The sequence below is a fragment of the Bombus flavifrons genome, chromosome 6 (assembly GCF_040668555.2).
Source record: "Bombus flavifrons isolate JBK064 chromosome 6, iyBomFlav1_principal, whole genome shotgun sequence".
Taxonomy (NCBI): domain Eukaryota; kingdom Metazoa; phylum Arthropoda; class Insecta; order Hymenoptera; family Apidae; genus Bombus; species Bombus flavifrons.
The window spans coordinates 10,113,983-10,136,167 of NC_138447.1; the positions used below are offsets into that span (position 1 = coordinate 10,113,983).

The following is a 22,185-nucleotide window of genomic DNA, read 5'->3' on the forward strand; positions in this document are numbered from 1 at the left end:
TCTGCAAATGAGATAACGATAAGTGATACAAGAATTGTTATCAACAGAATATAATATAGTCATATATAAGATCTGATGTAGATGCAATACCACAGTTGAAGTTTTAATATGTGTTGATAAAGATGCATGTGACATGAAAATGATAAGGAGCTCAAGTGACTCCCCTAACACGTAGGGCACAAAAAAATGTCACGCTTATTCTGTATCTTTGTGTAATATGAATAAAAATCTATATATTCTCTTAATCTTCACTTTAGTATTTCGTTTGAGATTTATTGGATTCGTCAATTTTGTTGATAATGCAGAATATAATTTCTAAATTCACCGTTTTCAGTTGTAGGGAGCGCAAACGAAATTAATGATTTTACTAAGGTCGGTATTTCAGTTCGTATAACATAAAATTTCATACGATGTTAACTCTATGCTATAATTCATTTGTAGAATTAGAATTAGCTAGCAAACAAAATTTTGAAAACCTATTTTATATATGGATATATATTAATTAAAATATGGGAGATTCGCTAAGGAATCAGAACAGTAACTGTAAAAGAAATCCAATCGTGTTTTTAGATATAGCAATTGAATCAGAAAAAGGTAATGTATGAAGATTAGAATTATAAAAGGATATTAGTCAATTTCTAACTTTCAGTGTTTGTATTACTGTTCTGTTTTACATTTCATTTCATTAGAATTTTAAAAATAATTTATATGATACTATGATACAGCTGGAAGAATTGTGATAGAACTTTTTAAAGATGTTGTACCTCGAACAGCTGAAAATTTTCGTGCACTATGTACTGGAGAAAAAGGTATTGGAATCAATGGCAAAAAGTTACATTACAAAGGATCAATATTTCATAAAGGTATAACAAAAAGGATTAACGTTTTCTAAAGGTAATATAAAATAATATATTTAATCAAAAAAGTTTTGTATCGTTCAGTGTTATCACAGTTTATGGTCCAAGGTGGAGATATAATAAATTTTAATGGTACAAGTGGAGAAAGTATATATGGAACGCAATTTGAGGATGAAAACTTTGTGCTCTCTCATTCCTCAGGAGGATTATTGAGCATGGTAAATGAGGGTTATCCAAATAGCAACAGTTCTCAGTTTATAATTACTGTTTCAGCTACGACACATCTAGATAATACTAATGTCGTATTTGGTAAAGTTTTGAAAGGAATGGGTGTTGTATTAGAAGTATCCCGAGCTAAAACTATTCAGGATGTACCAGTTCAGGTTAGCATATATGTTTTATGTAGACATTTTTTGTACCTGGTTTAAATTATTAACAATTATATGAATATTTTTTATTATAGAAAATACATATATTTGACTGCGGAGAGTTGAAACATAATCAAAATTGGGAATTGGAGGAGAATGATGGTACAGAAGATGTATTTACCCCATGGCCAGAAGATTGGGATTATTCTAAAAATATTAAAAGACAAGATGTAAGGATCTTATTATAGGCATATATGTTTAGAAAAGAATTGCTTTTCTAATGAACATTCATGGATATTTATAGTACAAGTATATAATGGATGTTATTCAGAAGATAAAAGATTCGGGAAATTATTATTTTTTACGAAAAAATTATGTAGATGCAGGCAGGAAGTATAAGAAAGCATTACGCTATTACAAGTGGATGATGAAGACAGTAGATGTACCAGATTCTTCCAATGAATCAATAGTGAATACTAAAGTAACTCTATTACTTAATCTTGCAGCTGTTAAATTAAAGCAAAAGAGTCATCGCGAAGCTTTAAAGCTTTGTTCAGAGGTAAGATTTAATTGAATTTAGTATAAGTACTTTAAACTATTGTTTAATAACAATTTTAAATTTAGGTTTTACAAATAAATCAGAATAACAGTAAAGCATTATTTCGTAGAAGTCAAGCATACATGGGATTAAATGAATATGATTTAGGTTTAGCAGATTTACAGCAAGCATTATTAGAATCTCCTAATAATAAAGATATTTTGTTAGAAATTGATAAAGTTAAAAGAGTTATGAATTCCTATTTAGTTATTGAGAGAGCTTCTTGTCAAAAAATGTTTAAATGAAAAAAAGTATTTTATAAAAAAATGTTGTAAATATAAAATTTTTTATGTATTTAAAATCATACATACACACATTTTTATATACAATACTAATGTTGTCTAAGAAACGTTGTAAAGTAATTGTATGAGTGTTAGCTAAAATTATTTAAATATTTTTTACATAAAAATAGTACTAAATTTGAACATAATTGTTTAAATAAATACTTGTATTTATTTTTAGCTTTCTGATTTAAGCATTTTTATTATCCAATAACAATCTTTGTGTAATGTGTACAAAAGAAACAAAACCATAGTATACTGTAATCACATGTGTTGGGAATATTATTGTGAACATTGTTCTGTTAAAAATATATTATTTTCTATATGCCTTGTTGAACGTTACTAAGTATGAAAGGAACATATGAAGCATACTTATATCACATCAAATATCCATTTTGTACAGCAAACTTTCTTTATATAAATTCGATCACATTTAATTATTTTTTTCATAACTTAAAATAATGTATCAGATGCAAACTTTTATGACATTATTAAAAAAAAAATAATGCATGTATAGATTATATACAGAAGTTAATGATATAAAAGTAAATATTGTTATAAACATGTATTCAATGTATATGACTTATTTATTTAACATTTATATTAAGTTCTTAACAATTCTGAGCATTAAGGTGTCTTATGTACGTGACACCTAGCGGACGTATGTCACACAAAATAAATATAAGATATAGTTTTAATAGGAGCTCACATATAGTTTCTTTCATTGTAATAATATTCTTATAGTAGCAGCGATTTATTGTATTTAAATGTTTTTAATAATAAAACTCAAGCAATATACACACATTTAAAAGAATTATTACAGCGCTCTTTGTCATAAACAAAAACTCACGTCTTTTAACAAGTACTTGTTTTCGTTGAAAGATCTTATTTGTTTTAATAACACTGTATACCTATGTAACAAGTTTTAGTTAATATCTACAGTAATTATATGCAGGAGCTTTTGCAATGACTAGATTAAAAATGTTTTCATTATTACCTACATTTTGCAGTAATATTAATCTTTTCTAGGGTTCATAATTTTTAATAAATAGATAAATAAATAAAAAAATAAATGCATAAAAATAATAGCTATCTAGGTAACATTATCCCAGAAATTTTTTAACAAAACTTAAAAAATGTTCTGCTGTTAATAAGGAATGCACTTATATATCAAAATTCTCTCTTGTATTCTTATAAATACTTCAATCTGAGAATTGACAAATAACTTTGGACTTCGTGACATTGAATGCATTGTTTTTCCTGTACAGTAATATTTCTATGATGATCTTTTAAAGAAGGAGCAAAGCTTTTTGTGAGACATTTAACATTCTTAATACACACTTTGTACATCGGTGAACTTTTTAAAAGCCAGATATGTGGACGGAAAAATTTCAAAATTGCTTCAATGATCACGATATGCACATCATATAATAAATCAACTTAATGACATGATTATTTAAAATTGTTTTTGATACTTTCTGTTTTTTAAATGTATTTCGTGATAATTCTTTGAATTGTGATGGATTTAATTTTAAAATGTTAGAGACATAATGAAATTAAAAGTATTCAATTTTGTTACCTGAATATAATTAAGACTAGTCTCTGAACCTATGTACAGTGAGTATTTTTAGTTAAAAATGTATTAATTCCATTCATGAGTTAGACTATCTATTGGAATTCACATTTGTTTCTTCCTATTTTTGTTCAAGTCTTTCAACTTTGCACCTTCATTTTATTTTTGCTTTTTCTATGCCTCCTCAGATTAAAGTTATTCCTTTTCAATTTCTTCTGAATTGTTTTCCGTTTCCAAATTTGCACAATTTCCTGTTGTAATTTCTGTTTCAATAAAATTGTGTAACTCTTTACATAGTGTTTCTTCACAAACTTCACCGTTTATAACAGCATTATCAATTACGTCATATTCATGTTTTACATCATGTTCCACTACGTCCTTGAAATCAGGTTCTATAATCTCCTCACAACTTTTAAACATGTCAGGATGTTCAGTTGAGTTCAATAATTCGGGATTTTCATTAGAGTTTAAGATGTCAGTATTAACTTCATCATCTGTCGTATCAGTAGACTGAGATACTTTTTTTAACACATTATCAATTAAATTAGATGCAAAACTTTTATTCTCATTCCCTTCATGAATTGTTTGATGAATTGGCAAAGTTTGTGGTCTATGTGGTCGTGCATAAGGAAACATATTTTCTTCGCCCGCTGGGGTATGGACTGCCGATATTTCCGTTTGTGTTGCAACACCGTTATCAATAAGATTGGCTTTTGTTTGCATATTCGACATGCATCGTTTTATTTCTGACATAGAATCTTGTAATTGTTGAACCTAATCATATATCAGATTTCTAAATAACAGAAATGTTACTAATATTCTAAAACGGATTACAAAGATATAATTGGTGTTACCTGAGTATGCAACAAATTACATGTTTGTGCTAGATTAGTTACAACGTCTACATTTTGTGCAATATTTTCGTTATCAGTGTTCGTAGAATCTCGATTAGCAGTAGGTTGAAGACTAACAACTTTCTTCCACAATGCATTAATTGCTTGCATTTGTAATAACTGTAATTTATGTTCACTTTCTAACGCAGTTCGAGTAGCTTCCATATCAGTAGAGAGTTTCCTTAAAAAAAGAAAATTCATAAATTATACAATATTTTGAAAACGGTATTACATTTATTTAACGAGAAAATAAAAACCATACTGGATATATTTATTCGTTCTTATCATTTCGATAGTCTTCAATATAGTGGTTGCTTTTTTATTAAGATTCCTAGTATGATATCCTCTCCACATCCTTTGAATACATATTGCTGCTTTCTCAGCTTCATCTTGGTCTATTTTAAAAGTAAAAAATTATTAAGGCTCTTAATTTATTAGGAAGACCTATTTTTATATTTATAAAGAAAAGGAGGATCACCTTTATTATCTTCCTGTCTTCTTTGAATAGCTCTATGTCGAATGCTATCTAATTTCGCTTGACATACTTCACTATCTTCATCACTACTTTGAGTAGCATTATCTGCATCGCCATCTCCATTGCTTTTAATGACACTAGTTTTAATTTTATCATTAGCACTCTTTGGCCTTGGTATATTTCTGCCTAAGTTTGGTGAATTTTTTGTATTTCGTTTTGCAGGCAATGTTTTGCTTTGAACGTAATTATTGATTTTCACACTATGGGGACATTTAGTACTAGTATTTGTAATAATAGGCTTAGCAATATTTGGTTTTCCAACAGCACAATTTGTTGCTGAACTACTTTTTACAAGTGCATTCGCTTTTATAGAAGTAAGATTTGTTTTAGCCATTGGATTTACTGTATTTATTATGGGAATAGCCTTGCCATCTCCATCAGAAATGAGCTTGCTTGGCATTGTAATTTGACAAGGTGATGTTAATTTGCTTGGTGGAGTTTTTGCTAACACTCGAGAAAGACCAGATGGTGGACGAAAATCTGGACTCATTAAAGACTCAGGAACTGGCACTAATTTTGTTGCAGCTTGCAGAGGACTAGATGTTTCTGAAAAGCAAATTTTTAGTTAATGCGTTTTTATTTAAGAAATGAAAACTCAGTAATATTCATTACTTACCTTCTGTATCTTGCAAAACAACCGTATGTGGAGTCTTGTTAGCTAAAGTACCACAAAGCATATTTGGATCTAAACTCTGGGTCATCAATGATTCCTGATCTTCACTTAATAAAGTATGGCATGAAGAAACTATAGCATCAGTGTGACAACTAGATACCATTCTATCAGGTGACCTCATTCTCAATGAATTTCTTGATGAACCTAATACCATACCATTCATTTGTATTTGCAGTTAATTTCATGTATTGTTACATATTTTATTGTATTTGAGTTCTTTATGACTAACTTCAATAGCAGAAGCATGCAAATAATATCTGACTAAGGACAAACAATATAAAAAGTGTGAACTATGTGAAATATATTTCCAAATCGTCAAATACTAATTTGCTAAACAAATTTTCTAATTAGCATCGTTATCACAACATTGCTCTTTTTTCATTCTCCAAAGTCATTTGCGCTATAAGCTTAAAAACGTAATCACTTAATAACATACTATATACTAGGCACAGAAGACATAAACATGTGCATTAATCCAAGACAAAATTTGTCCATAATGTACATTTGTACATAATGTAATTACATTATTATTTAACTTTTATTTTTGATTAGCTTTTTAAAGTGCAGATGATATTTGTCTCAGATTTTTACATATGTCTACAATGCAGTTATAGCCGTGTATGATTAATTTCGATTTTGACTTTGGATACCTTTACAAGGCGAATGGCACACACAGTACTTTGCTTCATAAAATTTTGGTGACTGTAAGCATTTATCTTCATAGTATGTCAACATTGGCGCAACTAGAGAAAATACATTATAACTAGAACATATAGGTGCATGACGACTGGAAAGTGTACATCACTACTAGTCCACGTTTTATCAATGTAACAAGAAAAACTGTACAAAAGTTTATTATACTTGCAATAATAATGAACGAAATGGAAGATTAATTAACTCACTGGTACGTCTAGGAGAACCTGTCCTGTTATGACTAAGTCTACGCCTAGTAGCCGGAGAAGGACTCATCCCGACGCTACTTAAGCTGTGCACACTTCCAGTATCACTTTGTTGATTTAATTGCTGTTGATGATGTTGTGCTTTACTCAAAATTAGCCTTAACTTCCTGTCAGTTTCATTTTCTAGGGATTCACCAGAAAGTGGGCAAACAGATGCTAAATACTGTGCAAGTAATGCATGTTCGCCAACACGGAATTGTCTACCGCGTCCCTGAGAATATAGCCACTCTGCTTTTAAACTGAGTGGCCATCATTTCAAGTAAATTTTAATTCTTCAAAAACTGAATAAAATTATACATGTCTCTATATAAAATTATACATGAAATGACCAATATGTCTAGAAAGACACCCACCTTTCAATAGGATCAACATGATAGCCATCAATTGATTTCAAGCTCATACACCAATTGATAACAAAAGGTCGATAGTCAAAACCACTATAAGCTATTTGTTAAGAAGCTATAGCTGTAGGTCTACAGTTAGTATGAATTATTTTGTTTTATATGTACCTAGCATTCTACAAGCATAATATTTTATTGATAAAGAACAATTCTATGTGATGACATTCAGAATAATAAGAAAATATTTCGTATAGAAGTTTTTGCTATAGATCACTAATTGACTTCTAAGATCTAAGTGAAAATATTAACTTGAACTATACAATTATAAAAAGGATACATACTGTTACCTGTCATACTGACACATGGATTATTAGCAATTGAAAAATTGACTACATTTTTCAAATTAGCTAAATGTGACATTTCATTCAAATCTGTAATGTTATTGTTTGACAATGTAAATGTTTCTAGAGAAGTAGGTAAATAGCGTTCACATTGCCTTAATGTTATTATGCGATTGTTATGTAAAAACAGTTCCTAAAATACCGTTTGTTTTAATAATATTAGAGTTAAAGATTACATAGTTTCTTATCAATATTACCTTTAAATTTCGTAGATAAGATATGTCTGAAATGTGACTGATGCTATTTTCAGATAAATCTAAATGCTCCAGCTTAGTATTTGTGTGCAAGTGTTCAATAGACTGCAGATTAATAGAATATTATAAAGATCCACCAATTCAGCTATTAGAAGATATATATACCACACTTATATTTATCATACCTTTATATTATTGCCAGCTAAGCAAAGTGTTTGTAAATTTATCATATCCTTTATGCCTTCTATGGTCAAGATACCATTATTTGCTAAATTAAGAGTTACAAGATTATGTAACTTTGATACCCCATACATACGAAGTAATTGATTCCTTACTATTGATAGCTGAAATAAATTAATTACAAATTTTTTAAATAATCGTTTGTTTACTACCTTAAGAAATATAATTGAAATGTATAGGGTAGAATGAAAGAAGAAAAGTATAAGGATATATATATAATACAAATACATAAATTTAATTTTACATAACATATTATCATAAACATATTACCTTAGTAATTCTGTGATAAGAATCAAGATTATCGAGACGCTGGAGCTCATTATCGTCAATGATCAATGTGCTGATATCTGCATCTGACGGACAACGAGGAAGTTTCTTCAAACCTTGACCGCTTAGATCGAGTGTATCGCATACTAAGGATTCTAAATAAATTTCATTGTTGTTAATTTAATTAAATAAATATTTAAATTTTAAATAACATAAAATGTCAAAACTGTGCAAAAGTGCAAGACCACAATGAAATTGTATTGTTTTTACGCATATATCAATTAAATTTACAAAACTTGTAAAAAATCGATACGTGTTAAGAATATTTAGGATATTTGTAAGAAAATAGTTTGTATAAAAATTGTATAATACAAGTATTAAATTTTCACTAACCCGTCGAAGCCATGATGAACACAAAAACTGGTAGACGCTATGAAGATGTCGTCGTAATCACTATAGTATTTAATAAGAACAGATATTTATAAAGTATAGCAATATTAATTTTAGTTTGTATATATAATTTTATACAGATAACGGAGGAAATAATACCACACTAATATTTTTTCTAATCGTATTTATTTCCATTAATAATATTTTCGTATAACATAGATTTAATATTAATCTTGTAGAATCAATTCTTACTTGATTAAAAGAAGACATTGTAGTTAACATGTAATAATATTACGTTTATAAATTATAGATTTTTCAATCACGATAAACGGTGCTTATACGAACTATTTTGAAATTGCGCGTACGAGAATCAAATATGGCGATCTAAGAGTTCAAAATACTTTTGAAGTTACTTCACTAATTCTGTTAAATTTATTGTTTTACATTAACTTGCTTAAAATTTGAATTATCTTCTAAAACATAATTGTTAACAATAGGTAAGGTTTTATTTAATACAATTAATTAATAAAGCTTTTTTATATAATAAAGTCACGTGTTAACATTGCTATGAAATTACAAAAAATTGTACGAAGTAAAATAATAATGAAACGTCACATAATTAATATTTGTAGTAGACAAAAATCTAATAATGTAAGTTATAACGTTAATGTTAGTAAAGGCAAGCAATTTAAAAAAAAAATTGTTAGTGTCAAGAAATATGGGCCGCTTCTAACCTTACCAGAGAATATTTCTACGTGTAATCAAAAACATGAAAATGATGTGAATAAAGATTATATAGCTAAAAATTCAATTGTTTTACCAAATAAATCTCAAGTACGTGTGAAGTACGAAGATTTATCCGTTATACCTAAAAATTTTGAACAGAGTTTGTATCCATTAATAGATAGTGCAGAAAGTAATTATAAAATTTCTTTAATAGAACATAAAGATGTACAAACATTAGAAAATGAAAATAATCAGAAACAAACTTATAATGAAAGAACTAATGACAGTGATGTAAGAATTAATGAAATCAATATGCAAATGCTTCCAAAATCATTATATGAACAAATATTTAAAAATTTTTCTAAACAAGAAAAAATACCAGAGGAAGAAATAGAAGCTATAAAAAACGATTTGCGTTCGTATGGGATAAACACTGAAGATGCAAGTAGACTTCCTAATGTTAATATTAAAATACCTCCTTTAGAAGGAGATAATATTGAAGAACATTTTTATAATATTGCAAATACACAGATTAAACCTTACATAAAACTTATAAAAAATATTATGAAAGATATTCCTCCAATGCCAAATCAATGGTTATTAAATGAAGGTTGGACAAGATATAGCGTCGATGGAGTACAAAAAGTAGATCATCCACTAGAAGATGCTATTATTTTTGATGTGGAAGTTTGTATGAAAGAAGGACCTCTACCAACACTTGCAACTGCAGTAACTAATAAAGCATGGTATGGCTGGGTATCAAAATCTTTAATAGATGGTTCAAGTAGAAATTTTGAAGGTAAGCGGTTTACTATAGATGAACTAATACCAATGGAAAGCACATCTATCGAAAATGGTGAAAAATTAACTTCTCTCCACAAAAAGCCAAAAATTATAATTGGTCATAATGTATCATATGACAGAAGTAAAATTAAAGAACAATACTGGTTAAAACATACAGGATTAAGATTTATTGATACAATGTCTCTTCATATATGTGTTGGTGGAATTAGTAGTTATCAAAGGGCACTTTTAAATTCTAAGAATGATACAGATGAGAAGCTGAATTTACAAATACAAACCTCACTGAATAGTTTAGCAGAAATTCACAAATTTTACTGTGGTTCTGAAATAAATAAAGAATTTAGAGATACATTTGTAAATGGGACTTTGATAAATGTCAAAGAAGACTTCAATTCTTTGATGAGTTACTGCGCACATGATGTAGTTGCAACTCATAATGTTTTACGCCAATTATTTCCTATCTTTGAGGAAAGATTTCCTCATCCTGTTACTTTGGCAGGGATGTTAGAGATTGGTACAGCATATCTGCCAATAAATTCTAATTGGCAAAAATATTTAAATGAATCAGAGACTACATTTGAAGATCTAAATTATGAAACTAAAGTTATTCTTGCTAAAAGAGCTAATGCTGTTTGTGAACTTATGCATAATGAAAAATATAAAGAAGACTTATGGATGTGGGATGAAGATTGGAGTACGCAAACACTTAAAGTAAAAGCACAGTATTCAAAAACAAAGATTAAGCAAGTATGTAAAGCACGAAAGACAGAAGAGAAGAAAAAGACAGAAACTCAGAGCTATTTAACAGATGACGAAGATGAAGAAGAAGATCCTTTAGAGAAAGAATTTGGTTATTTGATGGAAACAAGAAAGTTTTTACCTTCAAAGTTACGACATATGCCAGGATATCCTGCTTGGTATAGGAAACTTTGTCCTAAGATAAATGATGAAAACTGGTCTCCAGGCCCTCAAAACATAAGCACTTCTAAACATATCGTTCCAAAGCTCTTAAATTTAACATGGGAATGTTATCCTTTGCATTATGTAAAAGATAAAGGTTGGGGTATATTAGTACCTCATACTAATAATTTAGATATCAAAACTAAAGTACCATTAAGACAGCTCTTGGCACACTGTTCCTTTTCTAAAATGGAGAATTTAGTTGATGAAACAATTTATACGATGTCAACCATTGACAAAGTGGTGCAAAACGATCTACATAAAACTGAATTTTGGCGTAACAAAAAGAAGAAACGTGTAGCTGAGTTATATAACATTTATAAAGGCAGTGCATTTTGGTGCAATGTGGATATAGATAATTGCTGTTATTTTCTTAAATTGCCTCACAAAGATGGAAAAGGTAATAATGTCGGTAATCCTTTGAGCAAAGATTTCCTAAATAAACTTTCAGAGAATGTATTGGCTAGTTCAGATGCCAGTGCTGCAGAAATTTTGAAAATTGCGAGGATGGTTTCATATTGGAGAAATAATAGGGATAGAATTATGTCACAGTTTGCAGTATGGTTTGAAAATTCATATTTACCAAGTAGTGTTAGAAATTCCAGAAAGTCCATGCAGTATGGGGCAATTTTACCCATACTAGCTGTGTGCGGGACATTGACTAGGCGTGCAGTAGAACCTACCTGGATGACTGCATCTAATGCCCATCCTGAACGTATCGGTTCTGAATTACGAGCAATGGTTCAAGCGCCCCCAGGATATTATATTGTTGGCGCCGATGTTGACAGTCAGGAACTGTGGATTTCATCAATAATAGGAGATGCTTATTATAAAAGAATTCATGGAGCCACGCCGTTTGGTTGGATGACGTTAGTTGGTACCAAATCTAACGAAACTGACATGCATAGCGTTACTGCTAAAGCAGTTGGAATTTCCAGGAACCAAGCCAAAATCATTAATTATGCTAGAATTTATGGTGCGGGTCAAAAGTTTGCTGAAACACTCTTGAAACAGTTCAATCCTTGTATGACGGATAGCGAAGCTACTTCAAAGTCACGAAAAATGTTTACCATGACCAAAGGCAAAAAGATTTATAGATTAAAGCCTGAATATATTGACGAACATGAAGACAAAGATTATTCGCTGTACGAGGCATACAAAATATCAAAATTATACGGTAAATCATTATTGGAGGTATTTGAGAAAAGTAAATGGGTCGGTGGTTCGGAATCCGCAATGTTTAATAGTTTGGAAGAAATTGCTCAGAATCCTCATCCTGTTACACCTTTCTTGAACTCTAGGCTAACTACAGCTTTAGAAAGTTCAACAAACAACGAAAAATATTTACCCACTAAAGTAAATTGGGTAGTTCAGAGTGGAGCAGTCGATTTCTTACATTTAATGTTAGTCTCGATGAAATGGCTCATGAAAGACAATATAAGATTCTGTTTATCATTTCATGATGAAGTGCGGTACTTGGTACCCTCACGGTATAAGTACAATGCAGCACTTGCTATGCACATTACGAATCTCTTAACTCGATCTTTTTGCGCTTCAAGACTTGGAATGAACGATCTGCCGATGTCAGTAGCATTCTTTTCTTCCGTAGAAGTAGATACTGTTCTGCGTAAAGAACCTGAGAATGATTGTATTACGCCGTCGAATCCTTATGGCTTAAAAAATGGTTACGAGATTCCTTCGGGAGAGAGCTTGGACGTATGGTCTGCTATAGACAAATCTAAAGGTTCTTTAGGATCGTGGCACAATGTAAAACAGTAAATAATTGCAGCGAATAAAAAATATAAATCAAGAGAAATTAAACCAAAGACTAATGAAGCATAAAATTAATAATCGAATGAAGTAAAACATTACCAATTATAACGATAAATGATAAAGCTTAGAATTAAAATGATTATATTTTTCAGTTTAAAATGAATGAATGAATATAGATATAAAATTCCTATTGGGTTTGAATTTACAGGTTAAAATGTCGAAAGCAACTAAACGTAAACACGTTACCAATGAAATTCAGGATTTGACCATTCCTACCGAGACGCAATCGATTGTTCGAATAATACAGTCGCGCGGTAATAATCTTCACGAAGTTGCTGATCCAGCTGGATCTCAATATCTTGTATCGATGCCGGTGAAGTTTAGGAGAAATATCTGGATAAAACGGGGTGATTTTGTTTTGGTAGAACCAATATCAGAAGGGAATAAAGTGAAGGCTGAGATCGTCAAGATATTAACGCGAGTATGGTTAACTGTAAATACATTTGTACATTAATTACATAACTTTTTGAGAAACAAATTCATTTACTAGGAACATAAAAAATGGTATCGACAACTAAACTGCTGGCCCAAAGAATTCGATGAAATCTACAATTCGAATCAAAAAAGAACCGATGGAGAGAATGATAACGAAGAAGACGATCTTTTTGTAAATACAAATAGATTATTGCATAATAGTAATAGGATAGATAAGATTAGTGATACGAGTTCCGACGAATCTGACTCTTGTTAATATTTTTAATATGTCATTGTAAATAATAAAATTATTTATATGTAAGAAAATGAGAATTTATTCATTGAACGACATAATAAAGATTTTCTAAAGATATTTGACATTAGTGATACGAGTTCCGACGAATCTGACTCTTGTTAATATTTTTAATATGTCATTGTAAATAATAAAATTATTTATATGTAAGAAAATGAGAATTTATTCATTGAACGACATAATAAAGATTTTCTAAAGATATTTGACATGTTATTGTGATATTTGTTGCTAAACGAATTTTGTTTCATTATAATAAAAAAAATATGTCTCCGTTTGACGGAGACGAGTGTTATCGCAAAAATTATCGTTGCATTGTCTGATTACTCTTATCGAGTAGTATGATTTTTGCAATTTGATGCGTGTTCTACCTCCTGTCACAAAATGAAGAGTCCTTTTTATATTTAGTGTTCTTTCCTCTAATCAATTTAGGGAAGCTCTCCAAAAAACATGTTTGCTACCGGAACGAATGTTTTATTGCTCCTGGAATCTCAAATAAAGGAAGTTTTAAACGCAAATATATACCACGAAAATAATTATCTTTTTTTACTGTTCTTGTAAATTTTATAGATCGCAAAATGCGTCATATCTGACTACTTCGTAAATTTGAGATTCTTTTCCTGCTAATGACTCATGATCATACATATTCGAGATAATACGATACATATATGCATATGATACAATAAATATGCATTTCTTATGAATTTTTGTACATACAGGAACATGCTTATGCATCAACATCTTTCAAGCTTAATCCTCCTTATTCTTTGTTTCATATGACACGCTACAATGTTAAGAGTAAACTTATCTGTTAAAAAATCGGAGTTATTATACGTTATTCGAATCTGTCATCAATCTCAGTAAAACATTTGTAAACAATTGTTAGATCATTTTGCCAAATAAAAGGAAAAAGAAATTTTTCCGATTTAATAAAAGTTACATTTACTCTGTGTGATTAAACACAAAATATATCAATAAGGTACAGCTACCAGCGCGATTCAAGGCACTGAAAATCTTAATAGAATAGAATGGAACGTTAGAACGACTCTCTTATCGCAAAATCAGGAGAGATGAGATTGTTGGGACGAAAGGTGTTCAACGGTATCGTTAAGAATGTTGCGTTCAGTCACGCTGTACAGTAGTCTGCTGTCGACAGCGACGATTGGCTGATTTACCGTCCTCCCCTTCATTTCGACCATTTATTTTGATCATTTGTGTTAATGATAGCAAGTTACGCGCTCAAAACACATATCTCTTTCTTGCTTCTCACCGTGCACATGGTTTCCAATTTCTTTCTTGCATTTCTTTCTTCATCTTTTTTGTAGCTATATATTTTACGAGTATTACCGACAAATTATAGACATAAATATAAACAAAATATAAATATAACCTGTATTATCAGGAGAAATTATAATATTTTGTGGAATTGTTCTAGCGATGATAATTAGTAACAATAAATAATAACGTGTTTCTTCGTTGTTCGGTATGTGAATCGTGTATGTTTGTTTGTGAGAAGATTTGTATCGGGATGAAAAAGAATGGAAATATGTGGTGGTTCATTATCGAGAAACGGTCGAGCAAACTTACACCGAATCAAATTTTCATTGAAATGACAAGTTGAATGTCTACGATTAAGTTTAGACGGAGTGAATATTTGAAACAAGTCTACGATATTTTATTATTCGAAGTGAAACAATTTCGTGGGACAACAATTTCGATAAAATTATTGAACTTTCTTCAATTTGTCTTAAGCTGATGACCTACTAATGATCGACCGATCGTGCTTTGTTGACTCGACATCGAATTATCGAGCCTCGTAGCAGAATGTTTTGTTTACCGGTGATCATTTCTACGATCACGCGTAATACATTTTTAAACTAAATTAAACTAAATGAAACGTGTTAAATTCTAAACGTGTTTCTTCAAGAACACGCAGGTTTCGTTTGAAATATTCAGCGATCGAAGTACGACTTCTTTCGCGAAAGATATTCTTCGGGAACAGAGGAAGAAAATTTACTTGCCCACCTTAAAAATCATCATGGAAACGTCGAAGAACGATACAAACGATATTCACGACTTTTGGAAGGATTTGGACTTGAAGAATTTAACGGAAGACGAATATTTGGCCACGGTACTTGGACCTAAGTATTTGCCTCTGAAGATGGTGATACCATTAACGATAGCGTACGTGACAATTTTTGTGACTGGTATTTTTGGAAACGTCACGACGTGTATCGTAATTATAAGAAATTCTTCGATGCATACGGCCACCAACTACTACTTATTCAGTCTGGCCATATCTGACCTTATTCTACTTGTGTTGGGTGAGTGGCGTTTACGTTTGCCTGTATCGATACGTTTTGTTGCTTCGTCCGGGTCACGTCAATTCTCATTCTCCCCGTTCGTAAAAACAATTTATGAAGGAACATGAAGATAATGAAGTTCGATAGACGTTTAATAAAGATAAGCGTGGACGAATACACGCAACCCCCTGTATAGGTATATCGATTTGCTTTTAATCGACACGAAGAGAATCTATAACCGTATTAGATTTATGTCTGATCTCTGAAATAACGTATACTCGATTAAGTTATTAAATGGAAATAGCATTTCTATTGAAATTGCTAATATTTTTATATATCGATACTTGATAAAAATAGGTCGATGTCAATATACAGAGAAACGTGTGGACAGAAATGATATTTAATTTAGTTTATATGTATGGTAGTTATATAGATATAATATATGATTGTTTGATTTAGCGAATTTATGTTCGAGCGTATTGCCGATATATGAGCGATTAACAGAAAAAAGGAAGGCAAAAAGGATTGTATCGAGAAATTTATCTACAAACGACGCGTTTAAATTCAGACTGTTTTACCATTGTTTCTTAAGTCGATGATAAAGGCTTTAAATTAATCTTCCTCTAATGTGTACACGAGAGATTGTTATCTGCTCGGTTGGTTGTTTGTTGATCGTAACGACGTTTATATTTGCGTCATAGCGCGAATTTTTCAGGATAAAAGTTGTGGACGTGCGTGCGCCGGTGTCAAAGTCATCGTAGAATTAACAGATTTAAGATGATAGGAATAAGCATAACACTTTATACGATCATTTATATCTTGCATCGCGTTTACGAAATTAACCTGGATGTTCGTCGCTCGAATAACTGAAATTTAAGATCAAGATAACGAGACGACGATAACAATATCATATACATAATTAGAATGAAATTTGACTATCGAGGTGTAGCTGTTGACTGTAGACACGTTGAGTATTCAATCGCATCGTATGAGAAACTTTCCGTAAGAATCCTTTTTTTTCCGAAATAAGGATACAATGGCAGAAATGAAGAGGTCTCTACGCTGGAAATCGTAGACGTCAATATACCGATTAACTTCTGATAAAAATCTTACCTTTTTAAGTTCCGTGTATTCTGTTAAACTTGATAGTGACGTCAAAATATACAACCATACTTTTGTTGTATCTCCTACGCTGCGAAAAAGAACTGTTTTCTGTATGTATCGTTGGAAAGATAGAAAAATGTCGAATTCTTATCGATAGGTATGCTGTTCGCAATAGCGATGAAAATCAGTGATTACAAAAAATTATGATAAGACGTTCAATGCTTACGCACATTCAGCATGATCGGTATCTGATATTGATTTTGTGAAATACCAAGTGTGACTGCATAGATATTGCTTCTAATTAGCGTTTTCTAGATGACATTCGTTTGAACTCAGAGTAATCATATTTTATTAAATGATTCATTTTCAACGTTTCGGTCCTCTTTGTCCTCCATTGTGAGCGTTTATTAGGAAATAAGTCGTCACTAGATAATTGTATCGCTGCATTAATACGCAATTCGATGTCTAAAAGGTTGAAGCAAATAGAAATAGTTTCTCAGACGGTGTAATAAATATTGAAGTTGGTTTAACACGAGAGATACAATTTCGCGTCTCATTAACATCGTCATGAAACATTGCGACGTCTGTGCGTTAATTGCCATCTGGGCTTAAGGCAGTCGTAAATCTACTTTCGAGAAAATGAGTTTATACATCACAGAGACTCTTGTGTCTTTCAATTGTTACGGTGCTCGTCGTTCTGGTTTAATACGATTGAAATAAAATATCTCGATCGATCGATTATTATTTGCTTGTTCTTCGATCGTTATCGTGCTCTGTTCGATCATTTTCAGGATTACCTAATGAGCTGAGCCTCTTTTGGCAACAATATCCATGGGTTCTAGGAGTTAGTCTTTGCAAAATCAGGGCATACGTTTCGGAAGTGTAAGCAATCTATTTTCTAGTCAATTATAAACAATTATATTATATAAATTTCTCTCTAAAATTAATTTTCTGCTTAATAGATCTTCCTACGTATCGGTTCTTACGATAGTAGCCTTTTCCATGGAAAGATATTTGGCGATTTGTCACCCGCTCCGCGTTTATACAATAAGTGGCCTCAAAAGGCCAATACGTTTCATTTTAGCCGCGTGGTCGATTGCGTTGGTTTCTGCCATACCGTTTGCAATCTACACGAAAGTCAACTTAGTCGAATATCCACGAGGTTAATTAAAAGATTTCATCGCGTTTCTCCGAACCGCTATATATACATGTATATAAAGGAAGTAACGAAAATGTATAATTATTTAGATTCCGGGAATTACTCGGCTAATTCCGCGGTTTGCGGAATGTTGCTGCCATATATGCCTAATTTCCCTCTCTATGAGTTGAGCAGTATTATATTTTTCTTGATACCGATGCTAGTTATTTTGGTGGTGTATATCAGAATGGGTTTAAAAATCAGAAACAGTACAAATCATACTTTAAACTCTGTGATGCAGGGCGCTATTCACGGAGACTCGAGGCAAACTCAGTCTCGAAAATCCGTGATCAGAATGTTAAGTAAGACGTCTTTTATCTTCAATTTTTTACATAATACTTTTATTTTCGTCAGATTTGTAACCTATAATCGCTGTTTTAGCTGCGGTGGTTATTTTATTTTTCATTTGTTGGGCACCGTTTCATGCTCAACGATTGCTTTATATCTACGCGCAAGAATCTGACTACTATCCAGACTTGAACGAGTGTCTGTATATCTTAAGCGGATGCCTCTATTACTTCAGCACAACCGTGAATCCAATTTTATACAATTTGATGAGTATGAGGTATAGGAAAGCGTTCAAAGAAACCATCTGCTGCAAAACGAGAATGACAGGCAGGAGAAGTTGGACTACCAGAGAGTCTCAAATATGCAATAGTAATTCGAGCGGAAAAGCGCGAAGCTCAAGTTTCAAGTGTTCAGTGAGGTAGCATGTTTAACATAGTTTTATAAAAAGTGGGAATTTCAAAGTGGCAATGCTTTTTTACTTTAACGCCACGTTCAATATCATTGTAATTTTTGTTTAGATATACTATTAGTCAAGCGAAGGAGATGTTTCGATTCACTACAAGTCGAGAAGGTGTGAATAGAGATGGAAATATAAACGATAATATCGCTCGTAAATCATACATGCTCAAAAAGGAAGATTCCACGTCCAAGCCCCTTCTCAATCGAATGCACTCAGGACAGCAGGAAGAAAGAAATAAAAGAGATCCTGCTCGTAACACCGAAGAGAATAAGTCTGGGTCTACAACCAGTAGCGTTTTGTAATTTAAGTTGTACATTGTTAGCCGTTAAAATTATTGTACATAATAGTTTTAAGCTTGTTGTATCGTTATTGCTTATCTTATTTATTTTCTGACTGTATTGTATAGTTGCGTTTTTAAATTCATTTTTACTCAATTGTACTTAAGGATTATGTACTTAAAAGTTCTAGCGGTCAATTGCGAAAATCGTAATGTACGTAAGTCAAATATAAATAAGCACTGTTTACCGAGTGACATTTATTTTATAATAGCACGTACAAAAGAGTAAAAATCATGCGAGAAAGGCGAGTACATACTTTTGTCAGTCTAGAAAACTCCGGCAAAGAACGGTATCTTGTGACAAGGAATGTCGACGCTATTAATTCTCTTTATCAAAGGTTCGAATCCTTTTAATGAAACTATTTTAAATAAGGTTGATATAAGAAACTGTTTAGAATCTTTTAAAGCTTTCTATTGGGTACTTTATTACTTCATTGGGTATCCAATTTTTTTATTAGATACATTTTGCATCTTGAAAATCTTTTTCTTAACAACGAAGGAAAATTCCCCTTAAAATCTCGCACTAACAATGCAGGACAATTTACTTTATCTTATTTCAATTTATTTCCTTTTATCTCATTACTTTTTATAATTTAATGCAAATCAGAATTCGCGCGTCAAAAGGAAATGAATAAAATAAATACAATTAAATATGATTTCTGGAGATCGTATTTATACATCCAACAAATATTTTGATGCGCCACAAAATTATTCAACACGAAATTAAAAATAGAGAAGAAGTTGAATGTGGAGAATAATTGAATAAATAAAATATATGGAAAATATATTATGAAATAATGTATTAGTATATCACAGTATATGAATATTTAAAAATAATAAGTTTCTGATAAAACTTGTCCAAGAATTGTTTCACCAAGGAACGGGTTGTAATTACTTCCTAAAGTTTCGAATTGATTGACATCAAGTTCGAACTTTTAATGAACATGGACGAAGGAAATGTGATAAGCTTACGTCTGTAACTGTGTAAAGTTTGTCGGTAGTCGAAAATCAAAGTTTCGTAATTGTAAGATATCTGCTCTTCGAGTTTACTTATGATCACAAAAAACTAGCGTTCGTGTTTTATTAAATAAAATTCTGTATTTGCAGGAACAGAAAATAGTTGCTGTAGTAACAAAACTTTTGGTTATCTCGTTACGTAATTGAATTAACTTGATCCGAGCTTGTTATTGACTCTGGTAATAAAATTCTATATCCACGAGGTGATTCGAAAAGTAATATATCCAATAATATTCTCGATTAAATTGATCTAGAAAATAATTCTGTACCTGATAGCCAAATCAGTCCAATTCTCCACAAAGCAGGAAAATAACATATTTTTCGTGTAAAAAAATGTATTAATTTTTGTTGTATAAAAAATTGTAGCGTGCTGAAGTAACGAAAAGTTATCGTTATAGTGGACTGCTGTCAGTTTGCTGCGTTATGTAATATACATTCCATTCTTCTGTTATGAAGGAAAAGAGAACGAAGAATTGGAGAACTGAAAGTAGAATAGAAAAGTCTCCTCAACAAATAAATTTTACAAAAGCAATTTCTTGGAACTATCTTTTTAAACTTCCATTCAGAAGACATTTGAAATATAAAACAGCTTGTTTAAAACAAAATTGTTGGAGGACAGAAAAATTCAGGTGTATCTGATTTTAAGGTGACATTGTAATTAAAATAGTTTACATCATTAAGTCTTTCTCGTTTATGATATAGCGTAAAGAGATCCCTATTATTCTGATAAAATAAAGGAATAATAGTTAGATACATGATAGAAAGAAAGCTAAGTGCAGAAAGGAAGAACAGAGAGGATATAGAATAATACAATTTCGAAAAACATTACGGTTTGAGTTAAGATATTTCTCAAGTATAGAATTTTGTAGCTGAACAAAAGAATGCGTCAGCAATTTCTCTGTTCAAGTTGTCAATATGAATGGTGTAACCTGAATAAAAGCTTCCGTATTCGTTTATTATATTCCACCATTGCCAGATAATGTTAGAAAGAATATTTCAAGAACGTAAAAATGGTAACGCGCGTCTTGTTAGAATATTTGTATTGTGTGACAGAATTGATCAGTTTCGTGATAGTTGAATGCTCGTATTCGGTGTATCAGTGCGTGTTTTTGACAGTTTTCACACAACTAATGGGCCAGAAATCATTGCAATGGGTAACATTGTTTTCTTAAGCAATGGTAATACCGTTAGATTTCATTCATTTTCTGCAGTGCACGCGATTTTATTGATTTTCCTCTTTTCTTTTCAGACGCAACGTTTTCTAATCCACTGTTTATCATCTAAAAACTGAATAAGGACAAAAACGTGGAAACGTAACGCTATTATCTCGGTACACGGTAAGAAGACGTTAAAGGTAAAATGTGAAATATATGTACGTGACGTAAAGAAAATAGGAACTCGCTACGTGTACTAAGTTTCCGTTTTTGTCCACGTTCATCCACTGTATTTAACGATACTATATTTTTAATTTCTTATATTTTTATTAAAAGTCAAATTGACGCATTAAAAAAAGTTTTTTAAGATCGTGTAATCATCTAGCAATCCATCTAAATATCATACTAATATCGTATATTTTTCAGTTCTCCTTCTACATTTTCATTCTTGGCACGTTGATATTAATCCTCGACTCGTGTACTCCGCAAATACAAGAAGTGCGTTTCGGATATGAAGAAGCTTTCTTACTCTGCCATTTCCGTCAGATACATCTTCCGAAACAAGCAATTGAGATTGCTCGTCTTGATAGCGATAACAACAGGCGATATTTATTTCGGGAATCCTTAACTTACAAATCAAAGAAATACGTGATTCATTTTTTGTTTCGCGATACCGATAAATCCAGCTATCGAACCAGGAAGATATA

The 22,185-nt window shown here is 31.3% G+C and overlaps 5 protein-coding genes across 6 annotated transcripts; 4 read left to right on the forward strand and 1 right to left on the reverse strand.

Annotated features, from left to right (window-relative positions):
* Positions 1–218: 218 nt before the first annotated feature.
* Cyp40 (Cyclophilin 40) lies at positions 219–2,093 on the forward strand. Of its 2 annotated transcripts, XM_069116005.1 has the most exons (7): positions 219–372; positions 442–594; positions 726–863; positions 942–1,240; positions 1,321–1,455; positions 1,530–1,784; positions 1,850–2,093. In XM_069116005.1, the coding sequence occupies exons 2-7, from the start codon at positions 510–512 to the stop codon at positions 2,066–2,068; spliced, it is 1,131 nt and encodes a 376-aa protein (XP_068972106.1). In that variant the 5' UTR covers positions 219–372; positions 442–509; the 3' UTR covers positions 2,069–2,093. The 2 variants fall into 2 exon arrangements, with proteins under 2 accessions (XP_068972106.1, XP_068972107.1); XM_069116006.1 differs by lacking the exon at positions 219–372 and having other exon boundaries at positions 400–594; positions 1,894–2,093.
* A 950-nt stretch (positions 2,094–3,043) lies between these two features.
* Cep97 (centrosomal protein 97kDa) lies at positions 3,044–8,841 on the reverse strand. Its single transcript, XM_069116001.1, has 13 exons — positions 8,823–8,841; positions 8,574–8,633; positions 8,184–8,335; positions 7,859–8,017; positions 7,677–7,778; positions 7,416–7,612; positions 7,091–7,174; positions 6,681–6,976; positions 5,722–5,922; positions 5,049–5,651; positions 4,833–4,965; positions 4,532–4,751; positions 3,044–4,451 (listed from the first exon to the last, which is right to left on the reverse strand). The coding sequence occupies exons 2-13, from the start codon at positions 8,584–8,586 to the stop codon at positions 3,873–3,875; spliced, it is 2,739 nt and encodes a 912-aa protein (XP_068972102.1). The 5' UTR covers positions 8,587–8,633; positions 8,823–8,841; the 3' UTR covers positions 3,044–3,872.
* Positions 8,842–8,909: 68 nt separating this feature from the next.
* Positions 8,910–13,680, forward strand: LOC138181277 (probable RNA-binding protein EIF1AD). Its single transcript, XM_069116007.1, has 3 exons — positions 8,910–9,067; positions 13,042–13,314; positions 13,384–13,680. The coding sequence occupies exons 2-3, from the start codon at positions 13,048–13,050 to the stop codon at positions 13,582–13,584; spliced, it is 468 nt and encodes a 155-aa protein (XP_068972108.1). The 5' UTR covers positions 8,910–9,067; positions 13,042–13,047; the 3' UTR covers positions 13,585–13,680.
* Positions 9,074–13,035, forward strand: tam (DNA polymerase gamma, catalytic subunit tam). Its single transcript, XM_069116000.1, has one exon. It carries the CDS (start codon positions 9,138–9,140, stop codon positions 12,837–12,839), a length of 3,702 nt encoding a protein of 1,233 aa, XP_068972101.1. The 5' UTR covers positions 9,074–9,137; the 3' UTR covers positions 12,840–13,035.
* A 1,080-nt stretch (positions 13,681–14,760) lies between the features above and the next one.
* LOC138181274 (neuropeptides capa receptor) lies at positions 14,761–20,634 on the forward strand. Its single transcript, XM_069116002.1, has 6 exons — positions 14,761–15,941; positions 17,816–17,906; positions 17,987–18,186; positions 18,273–18,524; positions 18,604–18,928; positions 19,029–20,634. The coding sequence occupies exons 1-6, from the start codon at positions 15,656–15,658 to the stop codon at positions 19,270–19,272; spliced, it is 1,398 nt and encodes a 465-aa protein (XP_068972103.1). The 5' UTR covers positions 14,761–15,655; the 3' UTR covers positions 19,273–20,634.
* The last annotated feature ends 1,551 nt before the right edge of the window (positions 20,635–22,185 follow it).

What these genes read in the sequence shown, in the direction of transcription:
- Cyp40 (XM_069116005.1), top strand. Translation starts at nt 510, where the DNA reads ATGGGAGATTCGCTAAGGAATCAGAACAGTAACTGTAAAAGAAATCCA. An exon ending in AGCAATTGAATCAGAAAAAG is followed by an intron (nt 595 to 725) that starts GTAATGTATGAA and finishes ACTATGATACAG; the next exon opens with CTGGAAGAATTGTGATAGAA. An exon ending in CTTTAAAGCTTTGTTCAGAG is followed by an intron (nt 1,785 to 1,849) that starts GTAAGATTTAAT and finishes TTTTAAATTTAG; the next exon opens with GTTTTACAAATAAATCAGAA.
- Cep97 (XM_069116001.1), bottom strand. An exon ending in TAGCTGGCAATAATATAAAG is followed by an intron (nt 7,779 to 7,858) that starts GTATGATAAATA and finishes ATTAATCTGCAG; the next exon opens with TCTATTGAACACTTGCACAC. An exon ending in AGAACGAATAAATATATCCA is followed by an intron (nt 4,752 to 4,832) that starts GTATGGTTTTTA and finishes TCTTTTTTTAAG; the next exon opens with GAAACTCTCTACTGATATGG.
- tam (XM_069116000.1), top strand. Translation starts at nt 9,138, where the DNA reads ATGAAATTACAAAAAATTGTACGAAGTAAAATAATAATGAAACGTCAC.
- LOC138181277 (XM_069116007.1), top strand. Translation starts at nt 13,048, where the DNA reads ATGTCGAAAGCAACTAAACGTAAACACGTTACCAATGAAATTCAGGAT. An exon ending in TCGTCAAGATATTAACGCGA is followed by an intron (nt 13,315 to 13,383) that starts GTATGGTTAACT and finishes TTCATTTACTAG; the next exon opens with GAACATAAAAAATGGTATCG.
- LOC138181274 (XM_069116002.1), top strand. Translation starts at nt 15,656, where the DNA reads ATGGAAACGTCGAAGAACGATACAAACGATATTCACGACTTTTGGAAG. An exon ending in CTTAGTCGAATATCCACGAG is followed by an intron (nt 18,187 to 18,272) that starts GTTAATTAAAAG and finishes ATAATTATTTAG; the next exon opens with ATTCCGGGAATTACTCGGCT. An exon ending in AGTTTCAAGTGTTCAGTGAG is followed by an intron (nt 18,929 to 19,028) that starts GTAGCATGTTTA and finishes ATTTTTGTTTAG; the next exon opens with ATATACTATTAGTCAAGCGA.